The sequence below is a fragment of the Ranitomeya imitator genome, chromosome 5 (assembly GCF_032444005.1).
Source record: "Ranitomeya imitator isolate aRanImi1 chromosome 5, aRanImi1.pri, whole genome shotgun sequence".
Taxonomy (NCBI): domain Eukaryota; kingdom Metazoa; phylum Chordata; class Amphibia; order Anura; family Dendrobatidae; genus Ranitomeya; species Ranitomeya imitator.
The window spans coordinates 22,053,460-22,068,799 of NC_091286.1; the positions used below are offsets into that span (position 1 = coordinate 22,053,460).

General features: G+C 46.9%; 1 protein-coding gene across 3 annotated transcripts in view; it reads left to right on the forward strand.

The window, feature by feature from the left end:
* The window catches only part of CDC42BPA (CDC42 binding protein kinase alpha), a 152,404-nt gene that overhangs the window by 106,072 nt on the left and 30,992 nt on the right, over window positions 1–15,340 (forward strand). For 2 of the 3 annotated variants that reach the window (XM_069768389.1, XM_069768391.1), the window contains exons 17-23: window positions 587–711; window positions 5,376–5,481; window positions 7,386–7,534; window positions 7,715–7,806; window positions 8,139–8,215; window positions 8,993–9,031; window positions 10,038–10,157. In XM_069768389.1, the coding sequence (XP_069624490.1) occupies window positions 587–711; window positions 5,376–5,481; window positions 7,386–7,534; window positions 7,715–7,806; window positions 8,139–8,215; window positions 8,993–9,031; window positions 10,038–10,157 (708 nt within the window). The remainder of the gene's footprint in view (window positions 1–586; window positions 712–5,375; window positions 5,482–7,385; window positions 7,535–7,714; window positions 7,807–8,138; window positions 8,216–8,992; window positions 9,032–10,037; window positions 10,158–15,340) is intronic. The other variant, XM_069768390.1, reaches the window with a different exon arrangement.

Here is a 15,340-nt window from a genome sequence, read left to right on the forward strand (position 1 = left end):
AATAAACCCCATATATATGCTCCTGTCGTCTCCAGAGCTGCGCTCAGAATTTTGCTTCCTTTCTATCAGGGCTGTATCACATGCTGCAGTTTTATTTTATTTACACGTTTTTCAGGGGTGAAAAATGCTGCAAAGTGAATTAGATTTCTGAATTCTTATGCCCACGCTGCAGAGTTTTTCCTTGGGGACATGAACCTTAAAATTTGCAGCCTGTTCATTTTTTCAGCTTTTTTTCACCCATTTAAAAAAATGGGGGAAAAAAAACGCATAAAAAAACCACACGTATTTTCCTGCTAATATTCTGGTTCGTGGTGCAGAAAAATCTGCAAATTCTCAAATCCTGCACAAATGTCCAGGATACGCCACAAGTGTCTGACAGAGGCAGGTTCCCCTCTGAGAGCTTCACTGATCTCGAGAACTTGGTCTCATCTTTTGCCGCTGTGAACGGCAAAGCTGCTGCACTTCAGGTGCTCCCTTCATTCACTTCTAGCCGGCGTATCCTGATGACTTAAAGTAAATGTGCGAGGGTGGAATAACCATTTAATAAATTTCTGTCCCTTTTTTTTTTTTTTTTTTTTAATTCAAGCTCAACTCCATGCTTGAGAAACAGAATATTAACAACAGGCAGCTGGAGGACGAGATGAGGGATCTGGCTGACAAGAAGGAGTCTGTGGCTCATTGGGAGGCGCAGATCACAGAGATCATCCAGTGGTGAGTCCTCAACATCCGTCCCTCATATCTGCATATAACTACTAATAGTTACTACTATGATAATACTGCCGCCTATGTACAAGAATATAACTACTGTAATACTGCTCCTATGTACAAGAATATAACTACTATAATACTGCTCCTATGTACAAGAATATAACTACTATAATACTGCTCCTATGTACAAGAATATAACTACTATAATACTGCCGCCTATGTACAAGAATATAACTACTGTAATACTGCTCCTATGTACAAGAATATAACTACTATAATACTGCTCCTATGTACAAGAATATAACTACTATAATACTGCTCCCATGTACAAGAATATATCTACTATAATACTGCCCCTATGTACAAGAATATAACTACTATAATACTGCTCCTATGTACAAGAATATAACTACTATAATACTGCCGCCTATGTACAAGAATATAACTACTGTAATACTGCTCCTATGTACAAGAATATAACTACTATAATACTGCTCCTATGTACAAGAATATAACTACTATAATACTGCTCCCATGTACAAGAATATATCTACTATAATACTGCCCCCTATGTACAAGAATATAACTACTATAATACTGCCCCTATGTACAAGAATATAACTACTATAATACTGCCCCTATGTACAAGAATATAACTACTATAATACTGCCCCTATGTACAAGAATATAACTACTATAATACTGCCCCTATGTACAAGAATATAACTACTATAATACTGCCCCCTATGTACAAGAATATAACTACTATAATACTGCCCCTATGTACAAGAATATAACTACTATAATACTGCCCCCTATGTACAAGAATATATCTACTATAATACTGCCCCTATGTACAAGAATATAACTACTATAATACTGCTCCTATGTACAAGAATATAACTACTATAATACTGCTCCTATGTACAAGAATATAACTACTATAATACTGCCCCTATATACAAGAATATAACTACTATAATACTGCTCCTATGTACAGGAATATAACTACTATAATACTGCCCCTATGTACAAGAATATAACTACTATAATACTGCCCCTATGTACAAGAATATAACTACTATAATACTGCTCCTATGTACAAGAATATAACTACTATAATACTGCTCCTATGTACAGGAATATAACTACTATAATACTGCTCCTATGTACAGGAATATATCTACTATAATACTGCCCCTATGTACACGAATATAACTACTATAATACTGCCCCTATGTACAGAAATATAACTACTATAATACTGCTCCTATGTACAAGAATATAACTACTATAATACTGCTCCTATGTACAAGAATATAACTACTATAATACTGCTCCTATGTACAGGAATATAACTACTATAATACTGCTCCTATGTACAAGAATATAACTACTATAATACTGCTCCTATGTACAGGAATATAACTACTATAATACTGCTCCTATGTACAGGAATATAACTACTATAATACTGCTCCTATGTACAGGAATATAACTACTATAATACTGCCCCTATGTACAAGAATATAACTACTATAATACTGCCCTATGTACAGAAATATAACTACTATAATACTGCTCCTATGTACAAGAATATAACTACTATAATACTGCCCCTATGTACAAGAATATAACTACTATAATACTGCTCCTATGTACAAGAATATAACTACTATAATTCTGTCCCCTATGTACAAGAATATAACTACTATAATACTGCCCCTATGTACAAGAATATAACTACTATAATACTGCCCCCTATGTACAAGAATATAACTACTATAATACTGCCCCTATGTACAAGAATATAACTACTATAATACTGCCCCCTATGTACAAGAATATAACTACTATAATTCTGTCCCCTATGTACAAGAATATAACTACTATAATACAGCCCCTATGTACAGGAATATATCTACTATAATACTGCCCCCTATGTACAAGAATATATCTACTATAATACTGCCCCTATGTACAAGAGTATAACTACTATAATACTGCTACTACAGTGCCTTGCGAAAGTATTCGGCCACTTGGAACTTTTCAGCCTTTTCCCACGTATCATGCTTCAAACATAAAGATACCAAATGTAAATTTTTGGTGAAGAATCAACACAATTGTGAAGTTGAACAAATCATGGAGACCAAGGAACACAACAGGCAGGTCCGTGATACTGTTGTGGAGAAGTTTAAAGCCGGATTTGGATACAAAATGATTTCAAAAAATTTAAACATCCCAAGGAGCACTGTGCAAGCAGTCATATTGAAATGGAAGGAGTATTATACCACTGCAAATCTACCAAGACCCAGCCGTCCCTCTAAACTTTCATCTCAAACAAGTAGAAGACTGATCAGAGATGCAGCCAAGAGGCCCATGATCACTCTGGATGAACTGCAGAGATCTACAGCTGAGGAGGAACAGTCTGTCCATAGGACAACAATCAGTAATACACTGCACAAATCTGGCCTTTATGGAAGAGTGGCAAGAAGAAAGCCATTTCTTACAGATATTCATAAAAAGTTTGCAACAAGCCACCTGGGAGACACCAAACATGTGGAAGAAGGTGCTCTGGTCAGATGAAACCAAAATCAAACTTTCTGGCAACAATGCCAAACGATATGTTTGGCGTAAAGGCAATACAGCTCATCAACCTGAACACACCATCCCCACTGTCAAACATGGTGGTGGCAGCATCATGGTTTGGGCCTGCTTTTCTTCAGCAGGGACAGGGAAGATGGTTAAAATTGATGGAAAGTTGGATGGAGCCAAATACAGGACCATTCTTGAAGAAAACCTGTTGGAGTCTGCAAAAGACCTGAGACTGGGACGGAGATTTGTCTTCCAACAAGACAATGATCCCAAACATAAAGCAAAATCTACAATGGAATGGTGCACAAATAAACATATCCAGGTGTTAGAATGGCCAAGTCAAAGTCCAAACCTCAATAGAATGGAGAATCTGTGGAAAGAGCTGAAAACTGCTGTTCACAAACGATCTCCATCAAACCTCACTGAGCTCGAGCTGTTTGCCAAAGAAGAATGGGCAAGAATTTCAGTCTCTCCATGGACAAAACTGATAGAGACAAACCCCAAGAGACTTGTAATCGCAGCAAAAGGTGGCGCAACAAAGTATTAAGTTAAATGGGCCGAATAATATTGCACCCCCCACTTTTCAGTTTTTGAATTTCCACAAAAATTTAAATTAACCAATAAATTTCGTTCAACTTCACAATTGTGTTCTACTTGTTGATTCTTCACCAAAAATTGACATTTGGTATCTTTTATGTGTGAAGCATGAGATGTGGAAAAAGGTTGAAAAGTTCCAGGGGGCTGAATACTTTCACAAGGCACTGTATGTACAAGAATATAATACCGTCCCCTGTGTACAGGAATATAACTGATATAATGCCGCTCTTCATTGTTTCCCGGGTAGAGAGATTATGATGACAGCACTATGTATAATTTTATGGACAGAGGATGATGCTCTTTCTTTTTTTACTTTTATTTTATAAGACCTCTTTGATTGTTTTATCTGTGACCACGGGGGTCACTTACTTTATGTGCCTGGATCTCTCCTCGCTCTCGGTTTTCCTCACGCTGCATTTTGGCTTTTTTTGGGAACGTGATCTCTGCTCATAACCCGACATCACTGTCCTTATTTGGGTAAAGTTTTGGAAGGTTCCCCCTCTTCATGGACATTCAGCGTGAAGCAGCCGCGCTCTGGACGGCAGCCAGACAGTTTATTACGGACAGCTCCCAGTGTTAACCATTCTTGCGCTGCTGCCTGCAGAGCCTCTCCTCAGAAGCTGTGCCTGCAGAGCCTCTCCTCAGAAGCTGTGGCTGCAGGGCCTCTCCTCGGAAGCTGTGGCTGCAGAGCCTCTCCTCGGAAGCTGTGGCTGCAGAGCCTCTCCTCGGAAGCTGTGGCTGCAGAGCCTCTCCTCGGAAGCTGTGGCTGCAGAGCCTCTCCTCGGAAGCTGTGGCTGCAGAGCCTCTCCTCGGAAGCTGTGGCTGCAGAGCCTCTCCTCGGAAGCTGTGGCTGCAGAGCCTCTCCTCGGAAGCTGTGGCTGCAGAGCCTCTCCTCGGAAGCTGTGGCTGCAGAGCCTCTCCTCGGAAGCTGTGGCTGCAGAGCCTCTCCTCGGAAGCTGTGGCTGCAGAGCCTCTTTTCGGAAGCTGTGGCTGCAGAGCCTCTCCTCAGAAGCTGTGGCTGCAGAGCCTCTTTTCGGAAGCTGTGGCTGCAGAGCCTCTCCTCAGAAGCTGTGGCTGCAGAGCCTCTCCTCGGAAGCTGTGGCTGCAGAGCCTCTCCTCAGAAGCTGTGGCTGCAGAGCCTCTCCTCGGAAGCTGTGGCTGCAGAGCCTCTCCTCGGAAGCTGTCGCTGCAGAGCTTCTTCCGGCCGGTGCATGCGTTTGCCGCGGTGCAGAAGGACGTTGCACTGTTATCTGGCAGTGACACGTGCGTTAATACGCAGACGCTCTGCAGGACAGAAATATAAGGGAGGTGTATATCAGAGAGGATAGCTGCTCGGCGCACACTTCTGGTCGTGGTTGTCACCTTTTCTGGATATTCCCTGGTTCTGTATTTCTGTTTTGTTGCTTCTTCTACTGCAGATCTGTGACCTCCATCTTTTCCTGAACGCATCTGATGATTCTTGTGTATCCTCTTAGGGTCAGTGATGAGAAGGACGCGCGGGGCTATCTACAGGCCTTGGCCTCCAAGATGACGGAGGAGCTGGAGACTCTGAGGAATTCTAGCCTCGGAGCCAGAGCCACGGTAAGAGACAATTCTAATGATGTCACTGGTCACATGACTCCAGGGCGGCCGCCAGGAAGTGACATCACTGGTCACATGACTCCAGGGCGGCCGCCAGTAAATGACATCGCTGGTAACATCACTCGAAGGGAGCTGCCAGTAATTACATCACTGGTCACATGACACCAGGATAGCAGACAGTAATGACATCACTGGTCACATGACACCATGGTGGTGGGGGGGGCCACAAGCAATTACATCATTTGTCGCATGACACTAGGGGGCGGCCAGTATTTACATCACTGGTCACGTGGCAGCTTCTTCTGGCAGTGATTGTAAGCATTAATCTGCATCGTCCCCCTATACCAGTTGTCACGGATACCTTCCCCGTGACGTCACTTATTCGTCACGTTCCTGCTCTCACACGTGACTTGGGGTTGTGCCTGCAAGGGTTATCTATCTCCCCTCTCTCAGTCCAGCATTCAACCTCTGTCCTATGCTGTAATGGGAGCATAAATCACACACCGACCCAGACCACACACCCGCTCATACGCGCTGCCACCACTCACCGAATACACGGGCGATGAGTCCCGGACTAATAATAATACTAATAAAAATATGTCTATCACTCATAAGGCTCACACACCTTAGGCTATGGATTCTTTTAGAACATTCAAGGTTCAACTTGTTAAAGTTTTATGCTTTAATAACAAAAGGTTCAATGCTTACAATAAGAAAATGGTATAAAAATATGATAATAGACATACAACTTATGCAAAACAGTGTCAAAATAAACAGGAGAAACCTACAGAAATTATCTAACTGGTAGTTGCTTTCTGCTCCCTGAGGGTAGGACGATATAGATTGGATCACACCAGCTTTTCAGGCTGCCCCCATCATGTGAACACAATTCTCTGTCCGCAGCCTAAATTTATAACTTTGGTCTGAGGTCAGGTTTCTAGACCTGCCCCCCAGGTTAATATCATAATTGCGGTCTTTTTGATTGGGCACGGCCGCTCTACTAATGAATATATATTATTTTCCTCTGGAGACACTTGTGAGATGGTTCCCAGGAATAGCTAACCTTCAGGCCGCAATTAGCATCTCCCCTCCAAGCACTAGGGGGTGTCAAGTGTTCCTTTCTTCTTGGCCTTATCTAGACCTCCTAGTGAGATATGGAGACACAATTTCTACTAGTCCCAAGGAAGTACCTATTAACACCTAGGTGCGACTTGCCTTCAGGCAAGATGTTACAATATCACTAGTCACACATATAACCCTAGACATATGTCCCTACACACATATAGAAATATGTACACATATTTCACCACACCAGTGGTAACCATGGAGCCCCCATTGTAGTGCTAATCAACGCACTCACAAACAGTTCCCCCATAGTAATCCTAGCTGCAGTGCCCCCATGATGGTACCAGCCGCGGTGCCTCCATAGCAGCACTATCTGCGGTGCTGTATAACACTACAGCAGTGTAGTTGCCCCCCATGACAGTGTAGTTGCCCCCCATGACAGTGTAGTTGCCCCCCATGACAGTGTAGTTGCCCCCCATGACAGTGTAGTTGCCCCCCATGACAGTGTAGTTGCCCCCCATGACAGTGTAGTTGCCCCCCATGACAGTGTAGTTGCCCCCCATGACAGTGTAGTTGCCCCCCATGACTGTGTAGTTGCCCCCCATGACTGTGTAGTTGCCCCCCATGACTGTGTAGTGCCCCCATGACAGTGTAGTTCCCCCATAACAGTTCTTGCCAGTGGTCCTCCATAGCGGTGTTAGCCACAGAACCAGCATTGCAGCTCCCGCCCCAGTGCCACTGGCAGAAGAGAGGAGCGTTGTTTCCTTCCCCTCTGTGCCGGTCCCGGTGACCTTCCATCCTGCTTTGTGCAGTGATTGCACCCTCTGCTTCCATTGCAGGACATGCCTTGGAAAATGCGACGCCTTGCAAAGCTGGACATGTCGGCCAGGCTGGAGCTGCAGTCCGCACTGGATGCTGAGATCCGGGCCAAGCAAACCATCCAGGAGGAGCTGAATAAGGCGAAGGCGGCCATTATTGCCACTGAATGGTGCGTGCTCCGTCCACACACTCGGTCATCGCTGCACACTGACACTGTTATTCCCGGTCGCATTTCGGCAAAGTGACGGCTCTGGTCACATATCGGTCACAGGGTGCAATGTCGCCGTCTAGTGGCCGTTTCTGCACCTGCATCTCACACACTTTATTCATTTTTTATTTTTTTTTTCAGTAAACTTCAGGAATCTGATAAGAAGAACCAGGATCTGGTGACGGAGATTGAGAAACTCAAATGGGAAACTGAGGAATTCAGATCAGAAAAAGGTACCGGCTCTGGGCCGAAACGTAGGTTATCTGCAATGACGAATTGTGCCAATACTTTGCAGCCATTGATCTAAGTTCTACTCATGGACTTATCATCTGCCTAATGCTCACTAGCAGGACACTCCGATCCTGAAATACTCTGTGCTGCTGTGGGAGCTCGCTCCTTCTGTCCCCATTATGACGCTCCCCCAGTCACGTAGAACCCTGTCCTCATTGGGGACCGCTCTTTGCACCCCATAATATCTGCACACTCCTTTCCTAAAATCCTCTGTGCTGCTGTTCTCCAGTTACACGGGACATGTCCATTGATCTTTTGTCTGTCTACCCCGTAGGTGTGAAGCATCAGGAATCCCAGAATTCCTTCCTAGCGTTTCTTAATGCTCCTACCTCTGTGCTGGACCAGTTTGAGGTGAGTAACCTCCATCCCGCCCCTATAATGGGTCTGATCTCGGGTCACGGAGTCCAACACTGGAGGGTTACTTCTACATTTTTGGGTTGATCTATATGATTGCAATGGAGTTAGGTTTCGGCTCTGCCACATTGCTTTACACTGCAGCTCTGATTGATTTGTCTGCTTTGTATGAGCACATCTCTCCAGTAAATGGCTCATTCCTTAAAGTCTCGCTTTTTTTCTTAAAGGGACATCGAACTCAGATTGCATTACCTGTGCTTGCTGTGCGGTTTAGTGCAATCTGTTATCAGCCGTTTCTGGATAGAAATATGATAAGTGACAGGAAGATCTGCAGTGGCGGGATCTGTCTTACCTTTACCTCCCAGTAGGAGGCAGCACAAGTCCTGAGGTTTAGGTAGCATAGGGTCAATAATAAATGACCTGGTCACTTTGTTCTGTCCTCTCGTTCGCCCTCCTGTGCCGTTTGCGTTTTGTATTGTTTGTCGCATTTCTATTAGCCGTCCAGCTCGATGTATATGTCTACGTTGCGTTCCATGAAACAATCGCTAATTCTTGCGTACTGGGATTGAAGGAGTTAATATAATCACACAGACTCTGTATCCAGTCCATCTATTCCCAAAATTCCCACCGAGCCCCAGGGAATAATGGAATCCTAGTATTTTCAGTACGCTGGCTCCCTCTGGTGGTTCAAAAGAGGAACAACCACCAATAAATGCGCTGCTGTGTATCTGTATGTCCAGAGCTGTGTGTAACCTGTTCTCCTCTCTCTTGAAGCGATCTCCGGCCTGCATCCCGGCCAGTAAAGGCAGACGTGTAAGAGGCTGTCTTGCTTTGTGTGCTCCCCCCTTTCTGCCTGTGGTATAAATGTCTTTGATTTACATGGTCCATTCCAGGCTTCTTCTGTCTCCGCTGCTGCATGCCGAATGCCTGCCCTGAAACGCGTCATGTCACCAATAATTGGGTGGTGTTTGTCCTTTCACCGTCACTAGATAAAGGTGGTACTCCCAGAGCCGCTGCAATGGGTGGTATTCATCCAGGTTCTGTGTAACAATACTGACACACTGATACAAACCCCACGCTGTGCACATCTGCACTTCATCCGCCATCACAGGTCCAGCATAAAAATAAAAGGACGGACCCAATTATTGTCAACGTAGCCTTGTTAGATGGATCCAAAGCTGCGGTCCTAAACGCGGATGTGAACGGCGCCGAACATGGACTGGATGAATGGCGACAGATTGATACAATTTACCTGCACCGATACATTGTAACAAAAAGAGATCTGTGATGATTGTTTACACTGATGCAAAGTAACAGACTAGCAGCTGTGAGATAACTAGGCCAGCATGCGATTTTAGCCTTATTATATAAGATTTCTGCTATTCATTGACTGCAAGCGGAGATAGTGAAATCTAAAGGACTGAACCTTTACTAATCGTGGATAATATTACGTACTGGACAGCCCCAAAACAAGTGCTAGATGGGGGCTGAAAATAAGTTCCATTTAGTCACACGATCCCTCCCAACAGTCAGCACCAGGATCTGACAACCGACAACTGCTTTGCTCCCCAGCCTTAGTATTTTATTATGTGTCTTTGTATTAGCGCCCTCAGTATTGTCTCCTGTGTATTAGGGCGCCCCCTTGCTTTCCACATTGAAGCTGCCCCCGCAGAGTGGCGCCCCCCGTTCCCGATCACCCATCCTATGATTTGCAGGAGTTAGGAGACCTTTTCTCTTTAAGTTGCTTCCATCCCTCAGATTAAGAATCAGGGCGCACGTTACGGGGACTCAGGCCGCGCTCTCTGTGTTCTGCTTTCAGATGGATTCTGTGGATAACTTTACCTTGTCCAACACGACGTCACGAGAAGAGGACGCAAAATCTCAGGTCATATCACGCTCCAGATCCCCGTCAACCATGAGCGACATCGAAGCTGGCGAGGTAAGACCCCCGACACCCCCTTATCTGCAGTGTATAGTGAGGTAAGACCCCCGACTCCCCCTTATCTGCAGTGTATAGTGAGGTAAGACCCCCGACACCCCATTATCTGCAGTGTATAGTGAGGTAAGACCCCCGACACCCCCTTATCTGCAGTGTATAGTGAGGTAAGACCCCCGACTCCCCCTTATCTGCAATGTATAGTGAGGTAAGACTCCCGACACCCCATTATCTGCAGTGTATAGTGAGGTAAGACCCCCGACACCCCATTATCTGCAGTGTATAGTGAGGTAAGACCCCCCGACACCCCCTTATCTGCAGTGTATAGTGAGGTAAGACCCCCGACACCCCATTATCTGCAGTGTATAGTGAGGTAAGACCCCCGACACCCCCTTATCGGCAGTGTATAGTGAGGTGAGACCCCCAATACCCCCTTATCTGCAGTGTATAGTGAGGTAAGACCCCCGATACCCCATTATCTGCAGTGTATAGTGAGGTAAGACCCCCCGACACCCCCTTATCTGCAGTGTATAGTGAGGTAAGACCCCCGACACCCCCTTATCTGCAGTGTATAGTGAGGTAAGACCCCCGACACCCCCTTATCGGCAGTGTATAGTGAGGTGAGACCCCCAATACCCCCTTATCTGCAGTGTATAGTGAGGTAAGACCCCCGATACCCCCTTATCTGCAGTGTATAGTGAGGTAAGACCCCCCGACACCCTCTTATTTGCAGTGTATAGTGAGGTAAGACCCCCCGACACCCCCTTATCTGCAGTGTATAGTGAGGTAAGACCCCCCCCCCCGACACCCCCTTATCTGCAGTGTATAGTGAGGTAAGACCCCCGACATCCCCTTATCTGCAGTGTATAGTGAGGTAAGACTCCCGACACCCCCTTATCGGCAGTGTATAGTGAGGTGAGACCCCCAATACCCCCTTATCTGCAGTGTATAGTGAGGTAAGACCCCCGATACCCCCTTATCTGCAGTGTATAGTGAGGTAAGACCCCCCGACACCCTCTTATTTGCAGTGTATACTGAGGTAAGACCCCCCGACACCCCCTTATCTGCAGTGTATAGTGAGGTAAGACCCCCCCCCCCCCGACACCCCCTTATCTGCAGTGTATAGTGAGGTAAGACCCCCGACATCCCCTTATCTGCAGTGTATAGTGAGGTAAGACTCCCGATACCCCCTTATCGGCAGTGTATAGTGAGGTGAGACCCCCAATACCCCCTTATCTGCAGTGTATAGTGAGGTAAGACCCCCGATACCCCCTTATCTGCAGTGTATAGTGAGGTAAGACCCCCGACACCCCATTATCTGCAGTGTATAGTGAGGTAAGACCCCGATACCCTCTTATCTGCAGTGTATAGTGAGGTAAGACCCCCGACACCCCCTTATCTGCAGTGTATAGTGAGGTAAGACCCCCGACACCCCATTATCTGCAGTGTATAGTGAGGTAAGACTCCCGACACCCCATTATCTGCAGTTTATAGTGAGGTAAGACCCCCCGACACCCCCTTATCTGCAGTGTATAGTGAGGTAAGACCCCCCGATACCCCCTTATCTGCAGTGTATAGTGAGGTAAGACCCCCGACACCCCCTTATCTGCAGTGTATAGAGAGATAAGACCCCCGACACCCCCTTATCTGCAGTGTATAGTGAGGTAAGACCCCCGACACCCCATTATCTGCAGTGTATAGTGAGGTAAGACCCCCCGACACCCCCTTATCTGCAGTGTATAGTGAGGTAAGACCCCCGACACCCCATTATCTGCAGTGTATAGTGAGGTAAGGCCCCCGACACCACATTATCTGCAGTGTATAGTGAGGTAAGACCCCCGACACCCCCTTATCTGCAGTGTATAGTGAGGTAAGACCCCCGACACCCCCTTATCTGCAGTGTATAGTGAGATAAGACCCCCGACATCCCATTATCTGCAGTGTATAGTGAGGTAAGACCCCCAATACCCCCTTATCTGCAGTGTATAGTGAGATAAGACCCCTGACACCCCCTTATCTGCAGTGTATAGTGAGGTGAGACCCCCCCCCGACACCCCATTATCTGCAGTGTATAGTGAGGTAAGACTCCCGACACCCCCTTATCGGCAGTGTATAGTGAGGTGAGACCCCCAATACCCCCTTATCTGCAGTGTATAGTGAGGTAAGACCCCCGATACCCCCTTATCTGCAGTGTATAGTGAGGTAAGACCCCCGACACCCCATTATCTGCAGTGTATAGTGAGGTAAGACCCCGATACCCTCTTATCTGCAGTGTATAGTGAGGTAAGACCCCCGACACCCCCTTATCTGCAGTGTATAGTGAGGTAAGACCCCGACACCCTCTTATTTGCAGTGTATAGTGAGGTAAGACCCCCGACACCCCATTATCTGCAGTGTATAGTGAGGTAAGACTCCCGACACCCCATTATCTGCAGTGTATAGTGAGGTAAGACCCCCCGATACCCTCTTATCTGCAGTGTATAGTGAGGTAAGACCCCCGATACCCCCTTATCTGCAGTGTATAGTGAGGTAAGACCCCGACACCCTCTTATTTGCAGTGTATAGTGAGGTAAGACCCCCGACACCCCATTATCTGCAGTGTATAGTGAGGTAAGACTCCCGACACCCCATTATCTGCAGTGTATAGTGAGGTAAGACCCCCCGACACCCCCTTATCTGCAGTGTATAGTGAGATAAGACCCCCGACACCCCCTTATCTGCAGTGTATAGTGAGGTAAGACCCCCCGATACCCCCTTATCTGCAGTGTATAGTGAGGTAAGACCCCCGACACCCCCTTATCTGCAGTGTATAGAGAGATAAGACCCCCGACACCCCCTTATCTGCAGTGTATAGTGAGGTAAGACCCCCGACACCCCATTATCTGCAGTGTATAGTGAGGTAAGACCCCCCGACACCCCCTTATCTGCAGTGTATAGTGAGGTAAGACCCCCGACACCCCATTATCTGCAGTGTATAGTGAGGTAAGGCCCCCGACACCACATTATCTGCAGTGTATAGTGAGGTAAGACCCCCGACACCCCCTTATCTGCAGTGTATAGTGAGGTAAGACCCCCGACACCCCCTTATCTGCAGTGTATAGTGAGATAAGACCCCCGACATCCCATTATCTGCAGTGTATAGTGAGGTAAGACCCCCAATACCCCCTTATCTGCAGTGTATAGTGAGATAAGACCCCTGACACCCCCTTATCTGCAGTGTATAGTGAGGTGAGACCCCCCCCCGACACCCCCTTATCTGCAGTGTATAGTGAGGTAAGACCCCCGACACCCCATTATCTGCAGTGTATAGTGAGGTAAGACCCCCGACACCCCTTTATCTGCAGTGTATAGTGAGGTAAGACCCCCGATACCCCCTTATCTGCAGTGTATAGTGAGGTAAGACCCCCGATACCCCCTTATCTGCAGTGTATAGTGAGGTAAGACCCCCGATACCCCCTTATCTGCAGTGTATAGTGAAGGTAAGACCCCCCCGACACCCCCTTATCTGCAGTGTATAGTGAGGTAAGACCCCCGACACCCCGTTATCTGCAGTGTATAGTGAGGTAAGACCCCCGATACCCCCTTATCTGCAGTGTATAGTGAGGTAAGACCCCCCCCCCCGACACCCCCTTATCTGCAGTGTATAGTGAGGTAAGACCCCCGACATCCCCTTATCTGCAGTGTATAGTGAGGTAAGACCCCCGACATCCCCTTATCTGCAGTGTATAGTGAGGTAAGACCCCCGATACCCCCTTATCTGCAGTGTATAGTGAGGTAAGACCCCCCCCCCGACACCCCCTTATCTGCAGTGTATAGTGAGGTAAGACCCCCGACATCCCCTTATCTGCAGTGTATAGTGAGGTAAGACCCCCGACATCCCCTTATCTGCAGTGTATAGTGAGGTAAGACCCCCGACACCACATTATCTGCAGTGTATAGTGAGGTAAGACCCCCGACATCCCCTTATCTGCAGTGTATAGCGAGGTAAGACCCCCGACACCCCCTTATCTGCAGTGTATAGTGAGGTAAGACCCCCGACATCCCCTTATCTGCAGTGTATAGTGAGGTAAGACCCCCGACACCACATTATCTGCAGTGTATAGTGAGGTAAGACCCCCGACATCCCCTTATCTGCAGTGTATAGCGAGGTAAGACCCCCCGACATCCCCTTATCTGCAGTGTATAGTGAGGTAAGACCCCCGACATCCCCTTATCTGCAGTGTATAGTGAGGTAAGACCCCCGACATCCCCTTATTTGCAGTGTATAGTGAGGTAAGACCCCCCGACACCCCCTTATCTGCAGTGTATAGTGAGGTAAGACCCCCCCCCCGACACCCCCTTATCTGCAGTGTATAGTGAGGTAAGACCCCCGACATCCCCTTATCTGCAGTGTATAGTGAGGTAAGACCCCCGACACCCCCTTATCTGCAGTGTATAGTGAGGTAAGACCCCCGATACCCCCTTATCTGCAGTGTATAGTGAGGTAAGACCCCCGACACCCTCTTATTTGCAGTGTATAGTGAGGTAAGACCCCCCGACACCCCCTTATCTGCAGTGTATAGTGAGGTAAGACCCCCGACACCCCATTATCTGCAGTGTATAGTGAGGTAAGACTCCCGATACCCCCTTATCTGCAGTGTATAGTGAGGTAACACCCCCGACACCCCATTATCTGCAGTGTATAGTGAGGTAAGACCCCCTTATCTGCAGTTTATGGTGAGGTAAGACCCCCGACACCCCCTTATCTGCAGTGTATGGTGAGGTAAGACCCCCGACACCCCCTTATCTGTAGTGTATAGTGAGGTAAGACCCCGACACCCTCTTATCTGCAGTGTATAGTGAGGTAAGACCCCCGACACCCCCTTATCTTTAGTGTATAGTGAGGTAAGACCCCGACACCCTCTTATTTGCAGTGTATAGTGAGGTAAGACCCCCGACACCACATTATCTGCAGTGTATAGTGAGGTAAGACCCCCGACATCCCCTTATTTGCAGTGTATAGTGAGGTAAGACCCCCGACATCCCCTTATTTGCAGTGTATAGTGAGGTAAGACCCCCCGACACCCCCTTATCTGTAGTGTATAGTGAGGTAAGACCCCGACACCCTCTTATTTGCAGTGTATAGTGAGGTAAGACCCCCCGATACCCCCTTATCTGCAGTGTATAGTGAGGTAAGACCCCCGATA